The sequence below is a fragment of the Haliaeetus albicilla genome, chromosome 2 (assembly GCF_947461875.1).
Source record: "Haliaeetus albicilla chromosome 2, bHalAlb1.1, whole genome shotgun sequence".
NCBI lineage: Eukaryota > Metazoa > Chordata > Aves > Accipitriformes > Accipitridae > Haliaeetus > Haliaeetus albicilla.
This window is the reverse complement of record NC_091484.1, coordinates 6,285,607-6,304,321: the sequence shown is the minus strand read 5'-3', so window position 1 is coordinate 6,304,321 and position 18,715 is coordinate 6,285,607. Positions and strand designations below refer to the sequence as shown.

At 42.8% G+C, this 18,715-nt stretch overlaps 1 protein-coding gene across 1 annotated transcript; it reads left to right on the top strand.

Annotated features, from left to right (window-relative positions):
* The first annotated feature begins 1,397 nt into the window (after positions 1–1,397).
* NPEPL1 (aminopeptidase like 1) lies at positions 1,398–17,198 on the top strand. The gene is made up of 12 exons (XM_069804358.1): positions 1,398–1,593; positions 2,866–3,051; positions 4,226–4,396; positions 7,011–7,100; positions 7,791–7,872; positions 8,071–8,213; positions 8,772–8,849; positions 12,460–12,560; positions 13,217–13,340; positions 14,501–14,677; positions 15,335–15,445; positions 16,300–17,198. Exons 1-12 carry the CDS (start codon positions 1,444–1,446, stop codon positions 16,456–16,458), a joined length of 1,572 nt encoding a protein of 523 aa, XP_069660459.1. The 5' UTR covers positions 1,398–1,443; the 3' UTR covers positions 16,459–17,198.
* Positions 17,199–18,715: the final 1,517 nt, after the last annotated feature.

Below are 18,715 nucleotides of genomic sequence, written 5' to 3'. Positions count from 1 at the left end.
GGATTTGGGGACATCGCTCTTGCAGTAGCAGGAATAGCAGAATTTTTACTCGAGGAGCTTACTGCCTGCTAGAATCTTTGGAATGTCTCAATCCTGAAATAATTGCTGTGTGTTAGTGTCTTTCGTATCTCCCATGCTGACTATATATATTGGAATAATAGTGAGCCCCTAAACAGTTTATGTTCTGTGGCTTTGTAAAGAGACTCATAAAAGTTGGAGCTGGAGCTTGTTTAGTGGGTTATCCCTTCCAGTCTGTGAGGATGCATGACTGATCTCTGCAACAGATTTTGCTAGACCTTTTATTCAGGCTAATTCTAAATCTATCGGGCAATAAAGTTTCCATAACGTCTCTTCAGAGACCAAATAAGACCTTACTCTAAGGAGGCGTTCTGCAATACAATCTGATTTTTTTTTTTTCTTTTTAGATGTATTTCCATCATATGCATCAGCATTCACATTTCTAGTCTAAGTGGAAGTGCACTGTTTCTGATGTTCAGACTTCCCTAGCTGCAGATTAATGAGTATCAGTTCCCTACTGGCCCAACATTAATAGGAGGTGCTTGGCAAATATAAAAAGATGAGGATAAATACCCTATTATATTTAAAACAAGCATTTACATCTACTATTAAAGCTGGTGTTTGGAAAACTGTTTCGTCTAGTGAATCCCCATGCTATTTTGGCTTTTTCTTCTGTTTCTGGAACATTTTTTTAGATGTACCTTTTTTCCAATATTTAACTTCATGAGGAAAAGAGAAATTGAGCTTTTTCCATTTTTATCCCTGTGTAACTTCACACTTTCAGAACGAAGCCTTTCCATCCTAAAATTGGTATTATGAAGGGGAAATACAGACTTTCCGCTCGATACCGTTGCCTGTCAGTTGTAGCAGAGGCAGCTGGATTAGCACCCGTACCTTTCCCTCCGTACGATTCGATGCGTGTGGTGGGACACGGGGGCAGCGTTACCGTGTGGGGTTTTGGGGGTTTTTTTCCCCATTTTCCTCTATAACTTGTGAAACTGTAACACCCCTGATCTCCGAAACGCGGGTCGTACGCAAAGGCCTGGCACAAGGCGCTTTTTCTGGCCGGGAGCTCCCGCGCGTTGCGCGGGGGATCCCGACGCGACCGAGCCGCACGCCGTGCCCGCCTGCGGAGCCGAGGGCGCCGGGGCTGTGAGGGGGCCGCAGCACGGGGCCGGGGCCGTTTCGGAAGGGGCCGGGAAGGGCCCGTCCCGCTCTCCCCGGGCCCCTCCAGCCGCATCCGGGTCCCGGCGCCCCGCCCGGCCCGGCGCCTTTGCCCGCCTGCGGTGCCCGACGCGGCCGCCGGGGGCCGCCCGCTCCTCCGTGGTGCCCGCCCCGCGGAGCCGGAGCCGGGCGGCGGGGCGGAGCCGTGCGGACGGGCCGGGCTGAGCCGAGCCGAGCCGGGCCGGGGGGGGGGGCAGGAAGATGGCGAACGTGCAGCTGGAGTTCCAGGCCAGCGCCGGCGAAGCGGACCCGCAGAGCCGCCCGCTGCTCGTCCTGGGCCAGCTCCACAACCTCCACCGCCTGCCCTGGGCCCAGCTGCGGGGCAAGCTGCAGCCGCGGGTCACCGAGGAGGTGAGGCCGGGCCGCGGCGGGAGCGCGGTGTCCCCGTCCCCGTTCCGTACCCCCCCTGCCCCGAGGCGGCGGCCCCGGCGCAGGGGAGCGGAGGGGGGGGGGGGGGGGGGGGGAAGTAAGCGCGGCCCCGGCACCGCCTCCCCCCCCCCACCGCCCACGGGCCCCCCCCCCCCCGGAGGCCGCGTCTCCCCGCCCCGGCCCCGAGCGGCCTCGTGGTGCGGGGTAGGCGGGGGCTCGCCCGGCCTGCGGCTGCCTGCGCGGCGCCCGGCCTGCTGCGGCGTGGGGGACCGGCCGGGAGGGAGCCTGCCGGCCCCGCCTGAGGGGAGCCGGCCTTGAAGCCCAGAGCCGGAGGGTTTTACCCCGTGAAACCCCCTCGGAGTGGCCCCTGAACGGAAACATCAAGGGGAGACGGGCCCGGGGGCGGCAGCGGGGTCCGGCGGGAGCCTGTTGCTGAGGCGGGGAGGGGGGGGAGCCGCGCAGCCCTTCCCCAGCGCGGCGGCTTCGCTCCCGCAGCCCTTGCGCCCACCTCGACGCGGGGCGAGTGCCTCGGGCGAGGGCTTTGCCCTCCCTCCCCTGAGGTGACGCGGGGATGTCCGCAATTAGCGTAACGACCGAAATGCGCCTTCTCGGGTGCCAGATGGCAGGCGGGAGGCTGAGGCAGACTCGCCCCCGGCGGAGGGTGAAGGAGGTGGCAGCGCTTCCCCCTCCCCTGCTTTCAGCCAGCGCGGCGGGGTGCGCGGACCTGCTTACTTAGACGGTGCTGACGGCTTGTGGTAAAACGATAAATGTTTTGCATCGCGGCTTTTGAGGTCGCCAGGTCTTTGGCCGTCTTTTTTGCTGGACTCCCTCTTACAACAATGTTTAGCCTTCTTTTTTTGTTTGTTTGTTTTTAATTAAATTGCTGTGTGAAACAGTAGCTCGGGACTAGTAAACCAATCCACTTATTTATCAGTAGCGAAACTGTCTCATCTTAAAAAGGCTCTGAAGCGGCTTCTGCGCTAAATGGTGTGGTTTTAAATTTTAATTCATAGGGCCTAAAAGAAGTGCTTGTAATGGAAGGTACACTTGTATTTTCTGGTTAATAAACAGGTTTGTTTTGTTTCCTGTTTCTTTTTACTCTAGAGGTTATTGCATTTAAACGCGTGTGCATAATTTCTTTGTTTCCGACACCTAAAAATCCTGCAATTAAAGAGTGCCTAAATGTAGTGGGGATGAGATGGAAAGAAAAGTCTGATCCAGTGCTTTGTCTTTAAATTCTTCTTTTCTCCCCAGATATGGCAATCTGCGTTAAGCACTCTGAATCCAAACCCCACCGACAGCTGTCCTCTCTACCTGAATTACGCCACTGTGGCCGCTTTGCCTTCCAGGGTCAGCCGGCACAATAGTCCATCTGCAGCTCAGTTCATCACCCGCCTGGTTAGAAACTGCCTTCCAGGAGGTGTCAACAGATGTATTGTTGTAAGTGGCTATTTGAAAATGCTTCCGGTGAAATGTCTAGTCAAGTATTTTCTTGACTTTTCAGGATTTTAGCTGTATCCAAGGAGACTGGAGGTGGGCAAGCCTTACCAGTATAATTATACTGGTATTTATAAGTGATTTTGCACTGACGCATAAACAAGACCTAACTATAATGGCTCATGCATGCTCAAACAGTTGGAGGGAATTAAGGTTGGATATGCATGGAATGTCTTCAGCTAGGAACATCCATGCAAAGGGAACCAGTAGTGGCTTTTTTCGAACAAGAATTCATTACATTAGCACATGCTTTAGAAGATTGACGTAGCCTGCATGCAGGGTGCTATGTCTATATTGCATAACCCACTTAAGGTGCCTTGTTTGTGTTATTCAGTGAGTTTTAAAAGTCTTAATGCAAACTAGTGCTCCAGTGTGAGTCCTTTGCAGGACAAGCTCTTTGACTGCTTTGGTCGTCTTCTGTATGAGCCTGATGAATTTGTTATTTGTGTCTATGGCTTCTCCAGATAATACAGATTTTGACGTTGTTAGAGAAGACTCATATAGTCAGTGTCAGTAAGAACATCTTATACTCTTCACTTGGAAAACTTATTTGCAAGAGTAATTACTTAATTTTTTTTTCCCCTTATAGTTAACTTTGAAAATGTTTAGCTAAAACTGCTTTCCATTGGTAATTTCTGTAATGAACTTCAGAAAAATATTCTACATGTTAAAAAGCTTTTTTGTTAATATTAGCCACATTCTCATATCATTTCTGTCTTTGTTTCAAGCACATGTTGATGGTTCTCATGCTTTTTTTGGTCTTGATCTGTAGGCTAACCTGTGTTAATTGCACTAGTATAATTAAAGGAGTCCAGCTCCCTTGTAAGGATGTACTAATTCCCACACAGTCAAGTCCAGCAGTGTAATTCATTTCCATATGGGAAATTAACTCAATCAGTACAATGTGGTACTGTTTGTACTGTCACTCCATCTATGCAAAACATGATGTATGAGTATGTCTTGATTCAGACATCAGTTATTTCCCAGCCAGCCACCCCCCTCCCGTTTTTTTTTATCCCCCCCTCTCTTCCCCAGTAATATCACAGGTAACATCGTTTTAAATGTAGCCTTGCACATCCCTAATGCTGTCTGACTTGCCTTCTGGCTGGTGTTTCAGATGGTCTGTGAGCGGTCTGAAGTCTTCGCTTCTGCTTGTGCGTTGGCCAGGGCTTTCCCATTGTTCACACATCGGTCCAGTGCATCAAGACGCACAGAGAAGAAAACTGTAACGGTAGAGTTTTTCCTGGTTGGACAAAACAATGGACCAATAGAAGTGGCAACACTTAAAGTAAGATTTTGCTTTTTTCTGTCATCAGTTTTTTCCATTATTCCCTGAAATATTTTTTATTGTTTTCTTCAATTGGTTGCATGCACAAATACACCTGTCTCAGGCTACGTATGGAATAGGTGTTGTACCTAAAGTAATAAATTACCCTAGGTCAGAGTTCCTTGAAATTGATCAGCTCACAGTACCTGTGAGTAGAAATAGTGAACGTATTATTGCAGCAAAGGCTGAAGATGTTATTCAGAATTTAGATTTCAGGGGTGGAAAATGCCACAAACAAATAGCTCAAAGAAAATGTCTCCTTTCTCATGTTCATAATAGATGCAAATAGTGTATTTCTAGCCTTTAATATTACATTGCCTTCAGTGTGTGGGCTTCTCTCTTTTACATAGGCAAAATCAGTATGTGGCTGTGCAGGTGAATATCACAGTGAAGTCACTGAAAGTTGCTTATTCTGGGATCACATATGGCCTCTGCTATTTCTGTGTGATGTATCTCTTTGGCTGAATTTTTGTAGCAGAACTGTAGCCAGAAACAAGACCTTAAGAAACAATACAGCTTGGAGAAGAGCTATACATAACAGTTAAATATGTCTAAGTCATCTTTCAATAGCAGAAAATCAAACTCCACATCAGGTAACTTCTAGTATGCTAGGTCATTCCTCTTCAAGATCCTAACTTAAAAGCTGTTCCAGGGTTTACACTTAAGCTGTTAGGCAAATTCCTGTTCAGCGCTCCAGGTTCTGTGCTTCAGTACAGATGGACACTCACTTAGCTGATCAGTCAGTGAGGTTATACAAATCCCTTAAAAATTTTGGCAATGGATTTGACAAAGGATATGGTGTTGCTGCATCTGAAATTCACAGAATTGCAGCTCTAGGGCATTTTTTTTTCTTTCAGTATTTCTTCCTCCATACTTTTTCCTTACACTATGAACTGATTTGGCCACAGCAAATGATGCCAGACCAGTTTTCAGGAAAGTGACAAAGACAGATGTGCTGTGAGTACAACTGTTGATCGCTCAATTTTTCCATGCCCCAAATCAGAAAAAACATAACTGGTGTCAAAAATAGTTCCTTCAGATAGGTAGATTCCAAACCACTTGGGTTATTTATAACTAAAAAACAAAGCTGGAATATTTCTACCTCCTGTTCTTCCCCTTGATGTCAATGCCAAAACTATTACTGGCTTCCTCCAAGCTAAGTTTTCACCCCTTAAATTCAACCGGCACCAGGCAGCTAATGTAGAACATGGAAGAGGCACGTGGTAGGATTTTTTTAGCTAAACCTCTCCCTCGGCACGTTGCTGTATTTTGCACCTACTGCGTTGTCCAGGATATTTTATGGTGAGGACTAGCAGGGATTGTCATAGTTTTACAAGGCACTTACTAAAGGCTGCCATTATCCAGGTTCTCTTGAGTACCATGGAAGCCAAACCCAGGCACAGCTTATTTCTGTAAGTTATATTGTTTCCCTCAGACTTGGCCTTTGGGTTAGAGCCACCTCTATTTACCTGAATGGCCCTAACGGTGAATCACTCCAAACCTAGCTTGGCTCCTGAGGAGGCCCTTATCCCTTTAGGGGAAGTAAAGCAATCAAAAGTAATTGTAGGGAATTGGGCACCATTCCAAAGCAAGCCAAGGTTTATGAGTCTGCTGGGATACAGAATGTATAGAGTCCTTAGGCCAGTCTGGCCAAGCCAAACTTCAGATACCTCAGCACGAATGACTATCCAGCACATCAGATTCCTTTGAAACCCATCTTGACTCACCCGCCTGCTGTGTGTGGTCTTCAGTGTAGTGTGGCTACTGGAAAGCTTGAACAAAGTTTCCTTCCACCTAGTCTTTTTGTTTCAAGTTGTTGATTTAGAGGAGTTAAAAGCTGAAGCTTAGTGTCTGGCGCCCTCATTGTCCTTTTTTGCCAGGAGGAGGATCCTTCTTTAAGGAAACAGCCTCGGCATGCTCACTGTTGACCATTTTGATTCTGTCCTCTCTTGTTTAGATAAGATTTTACTTAGTCCAGGTGAGGGTCAGTCCATTTTGCCCCAGGAATGAGGAAACAGATGCGTGCATGTTTTACACAAATGTGAAATATTCCACATTCCCCATGGGCCTGCCATATAGAATGTCTTATGGTAGTAATCTTTATTGCACTCAGCCACTCTGCCTGCCATATAGAAAGTGCTGTTTCCCATCTTGTAGATTATGTAATCTCTGTGGGTTTCCAACCTGAGCGGCCTACAAGCAATTTGCAATTTCCTCAATTGGCTTTCTCTTATGTTTGTTTCCTCCACTTCACATTGTCTTCTTGGTCTCCATTTGATAGTGGAGAAGGCTACTAATTTTGCAATATCAATTCACTGTGGGAAAGAATACAGTTGCTTAGAAATTAGAGCCTAGGGAAAAATAACTGAAGCTTAACACATACAAAAAAATAATGGTTAGCTTGGTTGACATTATTTACTACTGTACAACTGCCTGTGATTGGTTGCAGTTAAGCATTAATGTGCTCCAGAGGAACCACACATCTGGTGTGGGCTGCATAGGACTAAATGCAAAGCTATGCAGAAAACCAGCCAAACCAAGGCCAGTTCTCAGGTATCCTCACTTCTTTTCATAGTGTCTGGCAAGTGCTACAGAAGGAGTCAGGCTGGCTGCTCGAATTGTGGACACCCCATGCAATGAGATGAACACAGATAACTTCCTGGAGGTAGGTAATACACCTGATGAGTAAAAGTTAGTAATTGTAAGTCTAGACTACAGTAATCAAGAACTAGTGTTGCTATCTCTTAGCAAAACCTGTATGTCAGCAGTGGGAAACACATCAAAGAACCTGTCCAAGGATGCTGAGGCTCTTTCTTTGGCCTTTAATATTTCGTAGAACTTTGGTAAGTTGGAAGGAGGCAGAATGTACAGCTTGGGGTAAGGCATGGGGAGTCAGAAGACACGAGTTCTTGATTCGGTCATGACACTGGCTTCTTTGCCAGTGCTAGTGTTGTCTTAAGCCTGATGGTGATAAGAGTTTCTGAAATTACCGGGCAGAAGTTGACATATTTCCAAATTAGCATTATCATAAAGATCTGGAAAGCTGTAGAGAATGAAAATATTCCTGTCCTATTGCATCATGATCCAATAGAGTGAACAGCTGGCCTTTACCTCTGAAGATTTCTTTTATTGGCGGAGCTTAAAGGTCAAATTTGTATTTCATGCCATAGTAAGTCAAGGATGTCTCAGTGGAATTAGGCCATTGGAAAACCAGCACCACTCCCAAAATTGTGAATGTTTGTATGTGTATGCATGCAAAAATCACACAAAACCCTTAAGTGGGTACCCATTTGTGTGGAAAGACAGATGTGTCCTTCTGATGACTGACTATGTCCTTTTTCTTTTAATGATTAAGGAAATCAAAAAAGTTGGCAAGGATCTTGGGATTACTCCTACCATTATTCGAGATGAGGAGCTGAAAGAGAGAGGCTTTGGAGGTATATCTTGTTGATAATTCAGCTTTTTTCCTAGCAGTTAATTGGGATGTTTTGCCATCTCTATTATAATATTTTATTTGCACATTTTCTAAATGGTTTTATTGCCCATAGTATTCCAAGCTGTTTTACAGAAAATAGCCATAGATTGCTCCCCACAGTCTGTCTTCCCCACAAGTGGTTTAATTCTCTGTTTTCCAGGTATCTACGGAGTTGGCAAGGCAGCTCTGCATCCTCCAGCCCTAGCAGTTCTCAGTCACACTCCAGATGGTGCTACACAGACCATTGCATGGGTGGGAAAAGGTATTGTGTATGACACTGGAGGACTCAGCATTAAGGGAAAGGTACCTAAACACTTGTTCTTCTGCTGCCTTTGCTTACAGTGTTGTTTTCTGTTGGAAATAATTCAGTTAATGTCTGCAGGAAACCAAAGTATGTTTATTTGAGTAAACACTTGATCTACTGTCATCCATATGGGCACAAACTGTCAGCCGAGAAGACCAAATAGGATTCAAGGAACAATTCACAGAGCAGTTAAATAGCTACCTGATATTTTGCCCTCTGTATTTGATATTTGACCACTGCTAGGAGAAGGCTAGAAACAAAGATGTTTAATTCCTGATTTTGGAGATAGATCCAAAATGCATTTGAGTTGGCCTCAGTGTGAATCTTGTAAGCAACCTTTTTTCTTTTCTAACAAATTAGCAGCAGAGGTTTAGTATTTTCCAGTTCTAAGGCAGGATCCACCAATAAGCAGGTGCAGGTGTTCTGTGTTTCTGTTACGGCTGAGCACTGTTAAGACCAGAGTTACAGAAGCATCAGGAATACTAGTTTTAGCAGGCATTACTGTGAAATTCTCTTTTAAAGAAAAAAAAAAAAATTCTATGGTTCTGTTTAAACAGACGACTATGCCTGGAATGAAACGAGACTGTGGTGGAGCAGCTGCTATTTTGGGTGCCTTCAAAGCCACTGTAAAGCAAGTAAGTAAAATGTGTTAATTGATATCATGTATCCCAGCATTGCCCAGGAGCAGTCTGGGTTTTGGATATATTCCCAGATATGGGGGCCAGTCTAACCCTGAGGTTCTGACCTGCCACGGCTGTTAGTGATCCTGGGGCACTCTGCTCTTTCTGCTATTTCAGGAAAATATTTCAAATCTTTACTGGGATCTTGAGAATTATGAGAAGTTCTTTGAGTGCTAATTTTTTTTGAAGAGTCTTTCTTGAATTTCAGGGTTTGTTCTGCAGGCTGAGTGGTTTCTAGTTCCTTGAATCAGATTTATACCCAGTGCTGATTTTGTTTAAGCTGTAGGATTTGGGGCAGCTGTCATCCCTTTAGCAAAGAAGGGCATGAGTGACTCTGGGATATGAAGTCTGTCCATATTCCAAATCCTGTGCCAGTTCTAATATTAGCCTACTGGGGAAGTGGCAGCTCTAGTCTCATCAGGAGCTGCTTGTTGGGTTTGCTTCTGTGGTCAGAAAGTAGTAGGGGAGCCAAGAAGAAGCCAGGTATTGAAATACGAAGAATTAAAAAAATGCATATTGTGCTTTAACAATACGAACTGGGGAAAAGGAGTGGCTGCTGCCAATAAAACTGTGCCCTCTCCACAAATCCAGTGACTTGAGTCTTGCTGACAGAGCAGCTATTGCCTCCAAGGAGTATCCAAAGTTCAAAGAACATTACTGCTGGAGATTAATGCATAGATCTGACGGAAGCTTTGTCCAGGGGATGATCAGTGCCAAATTCCCATTTCTCAACAGTTTAGTTCTGTGCCTTGGCCCTAGCAGCATGTTTGATGTGGAAAGATTGTAAACTTCACAGTTATCTGCAGAGACTTGAAATTGAAAACAGATTCGCAAGCTGTATCTTAGGCAAAATGGCTAGCTTTCCGTAACTAAGTTCTTCAGAAAGATCAAGCATTTGCAAGGGGAAAGAGCTAGAACTTACACAGTGGTTTGGGAGAGTCTAGGAAAGCTGTGGATGTGGTACATTCTTTCGGTGATTCAGTCCTTGTTTCCAAAGTAGTTTTGTGTGTAATCATCTGCACTGAGAGAAGTTGCATTCACAACCACACTAGGTGTGAACGTAAGTGATCTGCCATTTCATATGCAATTATTGTAATGATGAATAAACTGGCAGTGATATGTTTGGACAAACTGAGCCTGAAGAAGCTGTGGTACCTCACGAGAAATCTGTGCCTTTACATGTAAAACCAAAAGAATGATCTTGCTGCTTAATTTTACAACCTCGTGTACGAATATCTGTTAATGAAATCTCTGCAGAAAATTTATTCCGGTAGGCAATGGAAATAATTTGTTGTTACTGTTTCAAGTTGTTGGTTGGTTTTTTTTAAATGCTCTTAAGAATAATACAAAACTGGAAGAGGTTTAAATTAGCTATGCTTTGTCAGAGAGACTGAAGTTGGAAATGTGTGTTGGATAGAAAGCTCAGTGGGAAGAGGGGCAGAGGTTATTATCCATCTTCAGAAAATATCTGCCTACATGCTGTTTGACAGTTTTACAACGTGATTTAAAAAGACTTTGGATAGCAAAATTAAGCAAGTGATTTTTCCTAGAAGGATGCATTTCATCTGTTGTGAGCTTTCCAACACAAGGGAGAAGAGAAAAACATTCGCTTAAATTTTTTAAATCCGTCTTGATCCTGCATGTTAAACATAGTGAATCCTGCTTCTGAAGAGCTACAGACAAAATGAGATTTAGGAAAAGGCAACTGATACTGGAAATGGCTTTTCACTTTTTGACAGTAGATTAACCATATCTCCCACTTGGAGGAGGAAAATTTGGTGCAGTCCAGTGAGAGATTGTGAACAGAGTGAGGTTTTTGCTGCACAGACCGTTTCGGAAGAGCCAAGGGTCATAGATGGAAGGTTATCTCATCAACAGTGCTGTTTGCCCACTGGCTGGCTAGAAACTGCAAAGTTACTTTATGGCTTCTAGATGCTGCCCATTGTTTTGAAAGGTTTTGATTGATGCATTTGCCCTTTAGACTTCAGAACAGGAGCTGATTCAGCAAGTCCAGATTTCTTCAGCTACGGACTTTTATCCAGAGATTAACAGTAAAACTGTACCTGTTTTCCCTAGGAGTTTGGTGGTTTTAAGGCTAGCTATCCTATTTGAGGAGGAACTATGTTTTTATTTGTTAAATACTGCTGTCTCCCTTTCTGTTCCTAGGATCCCTCCACACAATACAGCCGTTGTATAAATAACAAAATCATCATACATTTTAAAATATCATCCATGACCATATAAGCACTTGATTTTAAACCAAAGTAAACCAGAATGGGAAATGCCAGAAGAGAGGAGGCTAAGGGAAGAAAAGAGCTTGAAAATGCTGTATGCCTCCCAGCAGGAATGATACATTAAAAAAAAAACAAACAACCCAAATTCATCTTAGCCTTCGATATGTTTAGTTTCACATAGAAAGAGAGAGGATAGATCGTAATAGCATGTATGTGACCTGTGGTGCAGGTTGGATGTTGAAGGACATTGAGCTGTGTCATTGGCATCTGGGAGATCCACTGAGACATGGAATTCCACCACGTTCCAGGATTGCTATGATCGAAGTTACTTTCTATGAAAATTCTCAGATATGGAATCTCTTCACCTGGGGTTGGCTTTTTAGGGAAGGTATGCCATTCACAAATGGCTGCATATTAGCATTTATTATTTCCATCATTTTTCACAATTACTGTGGCAGTAATGATGGGAAGGAGCTCAGTTTCTCAAATGGCCCCAGTTGTATCTTTGTTGTTATTGGAGACTAAACAAAAGCGGTGGAAAATACAGGGTTCAGAAAATAATCCCAAGCATCCTGACTGGCTGCGTAGTGTCCTCTCACAAGCCTTTGTAATTGTCACATTGAAAGCATCTGTTGCTTGGGTCTTTCCTTCGTGACTATGAAACGTGAAGGAGTTACACAGTCCGGATGTGTTGTTTGTGACGTCTGTTGTGAGTCAATGTTAGAGTTGTATTAAAATTAGATGAGTGAAGTGTCGCATCTTTGGAGATGTATTCTCCTGATTTTCATACAGGGGTACTTTAGTTTAGTGACTTAGGGTTTGGTTTTGGTGAGCCTGACAGTTTCCTGGTGAGCTCAGCGGGCTTTGAAGTTGTGCTTGTGAAGATCTTAGTGGAGCTGGCTGTAAAGAGCTGAATGGGCTCTTCCCAGGGAATCAGGTTTGACTAAACATAACCCCCTCCAGTTGCATATGCATACTGCATATAAAAGATGTTTTAGTTCAGATAACTTGCCACTGAGAGAAGATTGTACTGATCACTGCTTAATTGTCAGACACTGCTTAATTCTAGATCCCTTCCCCAGTTGCCTGTCACATGCATATAGGCTTTTATTCACTCTCCAGTGAGTACTCTAAAACCAGTATTAGATGTAACCTCGTCGCCCACCTTCTGTAGCTATTGGCCTCAGCTTCAAGATAAAAGACATTCCTCACAGGTTTCCAATATAATTAGTGGCGTTGCTGTCAAGAAGTCATAATCCCTCACTGACTTCAGTCCCAATAAATTAGCTTGATGTGAATCAAAAGCCATTTCTCTCCTATTGTTGTTACAGGGTTTTAAAGACAATCTTCATGCTGTTTTTTGTTTGGCCGAGAATGCAGTCGGACCACGTGCAACAAGACCTGATGACATTCATGTTCTTTACTCTGGAAAGTAAGAGCGTATCTATCCTTTTCACAGAAACATTGAGAGGAAACGTCATCTTTGGTTCTATTTATCTGAGTACCACGCAGATTGTGAACCTGTCCCTCATCAGCTTCCCTAAATATTGATAACAGTGTTTCAGACAGCCATAGCAGTGAGTTTTAAGTGTGCTGAGAGTTTCCTGTTGGGTATGTAAATACACACCAAAATACATATCATATATCATGAGCCAAAGTTTCCTTAAACCACTCGGGTTTAGGCATTTTTTCCAGTACAGTCAGTTTTCTGTGTCCGTCTGTAGTCTATGTTGTCTCAGTCACAGAGGCAGGCTACCATTGTATAAGAATCTCTTCTTGTTTTAAGCAGAGTATGATACCTCTTTGTATGGAAGTAATTTGTAAAATCCCAGCTCGACATGCTAGGTATTATACAGGCCCAACAAGGAGAGCCAACCATGAGGACAGTACTATTATAACTCTTTTCCATGTGTCTTCTGTCTGGATGCTTGCAGCTGGGGAATAAGCAGCCATACCGACTTGTAGAGTCAAATAAGAAAGCGCATTAGGTTTGAGTCTGCTTTTTTGTCCAGTATTCTAGTCCAGACAGATGAGTCTTAACTTCCAGGCTGAAGCACTGTTGTATTAAATGCCCTCTTTTCTTCCTAGAACTGTGGAAATCAATAACACTGATGCAGAAGGTAGATTGATACTGGCTGATGGAGTAGCTTACGCGTGCAAAGATCTTGGAGCTGATATCATTCTTGATATGGCCACTCTTACAGGAGCTCAGGTACTGATACAGAACTGCTAGCAGACAGGGGGTGCATCCTTCTACTCTGTGCGTTACACACTTTGCCTCTGTTCTGCTAGTCTTTGGGGTAAAGTAGATATCGTGAACCGTTGTGCTTGATGGTGGCTTCCTAAACTTGTGCAAGAGAACGTTGCCAACAGCAGCCCCAGTAAACTAATCTTCTGTGCACATTATGTGTGCCATGAATTTGTTAAGTTTATAACTGCATTACTCAAGCAGGTGGTTTTTTTGGTCTTTATGCAACTTTTTTGCTTTTTCATACTTAAAGAAAAAATGGTATTCTTATGATGACATTAGCAGCTGATGTAAGTGATCTGGTACACAATGCTTGCAATTCAGTAGCTTTATAATGAGCAGAACTAATTCAATGATAGTGATCAGGAATTTTCTTGTCCATAAGATGGCTTACATTGTAAGTTGTACACAAAATGATAAAAGAGTACGAATTCAGTGCTATTGTTTTTTGAAATCTGTTCCTGTTTTATATTGACAAGCAGTGATTCTTGTAGTTTAATTTTCTAGAAAATGAATTGGTCTTCATATCAGGAGGAGAAATGGTGGCAAATTTTAAAAGCACGAATGTTGCATACAGTGCTGTAGACATCAATCCTTTGAAAGTTTCCCATCATTGTCCTACTGGAAAACTGGTGTGATGGTGGCTTCTGGGTTTTGTATATCTGGAAGGAAGCAATCTTTCCAATGAATGAGGATGTTGCATTCAGACTCCAATGACTGACACACATTGGTGGGGTATGCTTTATCTGTGTGTTAGATGTTTTATTTATAATTCATTGCTGATTTAATTTTATTTCTGAGGATAAATGTAGAGTGATAATAGTTTGCTTGCTCATATAAAGAAATGTTTTTGTGGGGCAGTGGTTTGAATAGGCCAGACAAATGCAGACTATTTCACTGCAGAATGGATTTTCAGAAATTTTAAAAGATTAAGCAGTAGCTACAATGTTTTTGTCTACATTTGTAACACTAATTTTCTGCAGAGTAGTTTTGAGACTTTTTTTTTCTTGGTGGTTTTCTTAGATGAAAAGCAGCTGTTAATGCTGAGAGGGAGTAGTACAGAATTATCCTACCCAGCACACTTAAGGTGAATCCTTCCTGATTTTTGTCTTGTATCTCACCAGGGAATTGCTACAGGAAAGTATCATGCTGCTGTCCTTACCAATAATGAAGAGTGGGAAAAAGCTTGTGTTAAAGCTGGCCGGAACTGTGGAGATTTGGTCCATCCTCTTGTGTATTGCCCCGAGCTCCACTTCAGTGAATTTACCTCTGCTGTAGCTGATATGAAGAACTCTGTGGCAGTAAGATTTTGGTTTTCTTTTAAATGTCATTTTTTACATAAAAATGTGTCTTTTCTACATAATGTGCTGGCCTGTTGATAGCTGAAAACCTCTTCATGTGGGCTGTAATATTTTAGAAGTGGGCCATATAATTATGGTCTTTGGGGTCTTATACCTGGGGATTTTGCAGGCTGTGTGTCACTACGCTGATATTTAGTGTAAATTTTTAAACAGGGTAGCTTGTCGCAAAGGTACCTTTGGGCTGCTTGGCCCAAGATGAATGCTAAATTCCTGGATGGAGACCGTTTAAGAAGTAAAGATGGATATTCCTCAGGTCATACTAGCAGAGGCAGTATCTGAGAACGCAGAAACCGGGAAATTGAGGACAGAGGCCTTAGGAATCACTGCAGCTTCTTTTGCTGCATTTGAGAGTTAAAATGTGCAGTTGACTTCCAAAAACACTGCAGAAAGGAGCTTGGGCAGAAGAGGACTTGAGGAGGGCCAGACTGCTACCAGAGATTAAATCAAAGGATTTATAGTGTAATTGGTTTGCAAGACTGTGTTTTAGGGCTATTTGTTAAGCTTTGAACTAGATTTGCACAACTGTCTTTTCTGTAGACAAGAATAAAACGTTGACCTTTTCTTGCAAGACCGACTGTATTTTTACTATTTCTACAGGACCGTGACAATACTCCAAGCTCCTGTGCTGGGCTCTTCATTGCTTCTCACATTGGCTTTGACTGGCCTGGAGTCTGGGTCCATATAGACATTGCAGCACCTGTTCATGCAGTGAGTATGTTCATATGACTTCTGACACTTTCCTGGGCAAGCAAGCTGGGTAAAGAAAACTGCTTGTGCCTGCAGGTACTCTGAATTCTGTGCCATCAAATTCAAAGCAAGAGAATTAGTGGAGAAGAGTTCTTTTTAAAAGCATTGACTCTTCATCTGTGTTGGGAATTTCTTTGTTTTGGTAGCTTCATCTGTTCTTATTTTTCATTTTGGTTTTAAAATGTGCTAATGGTCACTTTAATCAGCAACATCGTTATCATTGTAAACTTTGACAACTTGCCTGCTTTCTCTTCGTGGCAATAATCCTAGCCTTCCATTTTCACCCATATTGTTTCAAGGTGATTGACCAGAGTTGATCATCCTGCCTGCTGACCTGCAGCAGAGAAAACATGTTTCCTCTTGTGGGTTTTCCCTCCTCCCTTTGATGGAACTTGTGTATATTCTTTTTTCCTAAAAAACAAGCCAGTTTACTTCCCCACCTCCTTTTCTTTTAAACCCAACTTACTCAGCTTATACTCCAAATCCATGCTCATGCTGGATGGAACATTCCCTGCCCTGAACAATGCTAACATAAACCCACCATCAAGTCAGTGTGAGCTCTGTTCTCGTGTGAATCAACCGATGTGTTGGTTTAATCTAGCCAGCACAGATTCCAATAGCAGTAAGGATGCAGAAGCACAAGCTGAGCAGGCCTGCCAGGCACCCCAAGTATTTGCTGTGGCCATGCGCCATCACTGCCTTTGTTGAGTGAGTAGGTAGATTAAAACTAGATTCAAATTGTACAATCTGAAGTGTGAATTGTTGTGTGGTGGGTTTTTTTGTTGGGGTATTTTTGTTGGTTTTTTTTCTTCTAGGGTGAACGAGCTACTGGCTATGGCGTGGCTTTGTTGCTGTCCCTGTTTGGAGGGGCATCTGAAGACCCTTTGCTAAACATGGTGTCCCCTCTTGGGTGCAATGGAGACTCTCCCACTGAAGATATGGAGAGGGATTCCAAAAGGCGGCGCCTGGTTTAATGTGCCCCCAGCCCAAAGTGACGGGGTGCATGGGTTACCTCACTTTGCACTGATTCATTCTCAAGCAATGAAAATGTTACACATCAGAAATTGCCATTTTTTTACTATCACGATAAGATTTATTACTTGTTTCTGATAAAACAGCCTGATTTCTTGTTTGTTTTTTTTTAAATTATTGGTGCACGCAGTTGCTGAACAATATCAGTGGTGCAGAGTCTAGGCTCAACTAACTGTATCAGGAAGAGGACACATCCTCCTCTGAGCTCCTCACAAAACCTAACTAAGTGCATTAATGCATGAGAAGCTCTCTCTAGTCTGAAGAAGCAACTGCAGCTATTGCTTACAAAGCCTTCTGAATTACTTATTATATGTGAGATTTTATCAGACATTTCTGCAGGCCCCATTACATCTCAGAACACCGGACAAGGAAAAAAACCTCTGTAGGCTTGGCTTATTCAGTGACAATTTAGCTTAGCAGCAAAGGAGATGTAATGAGAAAAGGCCTATAGTTTTAATAAGGTGCTGTTTCCGCATGTTTAATGTTTTTCTGACCAGTGAAATCAGCGAGAGTGGTCCAGAACATATCTCTACGTAAATCTTTCACATACAAATTACAGAATGTATTCATGTTAAATGAGAAAAAATAGAGGGACTGTGATTGAGTAAAATCGGTTTACAAAGCAGAGTGGCTTCTTGCCACTTAATAAATTTATTATTATTAAAGCAGCTTACGTATCCCATGTGGTGTTTCATGGTGTTATTTACATTTCTGAGAACACAGAGTGCTCCAGAAGTTTGTGCGCGACATCGTTACTCTGTTCAGATTCCTTTTTCTAGCACTCATACATCTGAGAACAGACCTACTAGAGTAACAGCTTATACTGAATGGTTCAGGGTGGTTCTGAAGAACTTACACTGATTCACTTCATTTGTTAGATTCAACAGTAATCAGGGATGCATAGTATTAGTTTCTGTGTAAGCCAGTCACAAGGAGCTCACAAGCACTTGTTTGGCTTGGACACCCCCAGGGAAATGACTTGCCCCAATTTATGTAATGTAAGCGGCATAGCTGGGAACAGACTGACCAAGTTTTAATCAGTGCTGGTCCCAGCCCAGTGGTTCAAGCGTCAGCCTTTGGAAATGTTTCTTGGCTCAACCAGAGTGTTGATGGTGAAAAATCCCACCCAGCACACACTTTTGGCTGCTTTGCAGATAAAGTCAAGCTGAGTTGTGATGAATTACACCTTTCCCTGTGTTGGAGGTGATCTCTGGAGAGAACTGGTGCTAGGTTTTAGATGGAGTTCCAACAATGAGGTACACATCTGGTTTTAGGCATGAGTCTTCTTGATTAAAGACTTCATGGAAAGCTTAACGCAGTAGGGCGAAGAAACAACATTTTTCATTCTGGTTTTGTGGCTATATTTGATTCTTAGGCAGAATGTAACTTTTTTTAAAAAAAAACCAACACAGAACTTCATTACTTCCTGTATTTGCTTCTCCCTAGCTGTTCTGGTTCCCTGGTCCACTTGATCATAGTTTTAAGGGATCTATATATAAATGAGTTCTGCCTTTGGTCATTCTAGACACTCAGTATAAAGCACTATCTGGTACCAAAAACTGTTGTGGGAAATGTGTTGAAGAGTTGTTTTTGTTACTGACCCTGTCTGATCACTGAAGCCAATAGCAAAATTTCTAACTTTGGTGCTCTGAAATCAAGTCTTCAATCTCCATCCTGTAGAAACACTCTTCAAATTAAGCAATTCTGATTTTGAAATTTAGTGTTTTGCCGAAACAAGGCAAACTTTTACATAAAAAGTAGCCTGCAGTTTTGTGGCATAATGCTAAATTCTAATGTTATTCACTGACTGCAGCAAGCCCAAATAAAGGAGAAATTAGATTTTCATGACTGATTACCATACTCTTCAATTTTGCTGTGTCTCAGAGCAGATCATTCTGCTGGATTTAATTTGGAAGGCACTTAATGGAAGCTGTCTTTAAAAAGAAATACCTAATATTAAGGAAATCTAATATGAAATACCTGAAAAGCAAATGGGATAAATATTTAGGAAATCAAAAACTGAAACTGGCTAAAGTTTGCTTAAGCAGAGTAAAATAAATCAATCCAATACCTAACAGTAAAAAGGTCTAATGCTTCCTCTGTTTCAGAGATACAAAATAATAATACAAGGCTTTTTTTTTTTCCAATTCTGTAATAAAATCTCTTGCTATTCCTGATGTACGTTATTATTTCCTTCTG

Excerpts from the sequence above, each read along its gene's own strand:
- NPEPL1 (XM_069804358.1), top strand. The coding sequence starts at position 1,444 with ATGGCGAACGTGCAGCTGGAGTTCCAGGCCAGCGCCGGCGAAGCGGAC. Across the intron at positions 3,052-4,225 it reads GTGTCAACAGATGTATTGTT|ATGGTCTGTGAGCGGTCTGA; the intron begins GTAAGTGGCTAT and ends CTGGTGTTTCAG. Across the intron at positions 4,397-7,010 it reads TAGAAGTGGCAACACTTAAA|TGTCTGGCAAGTGCTACAGA; the intron begins GTAAGATTTTGC and ends TTCTTTTCATAG.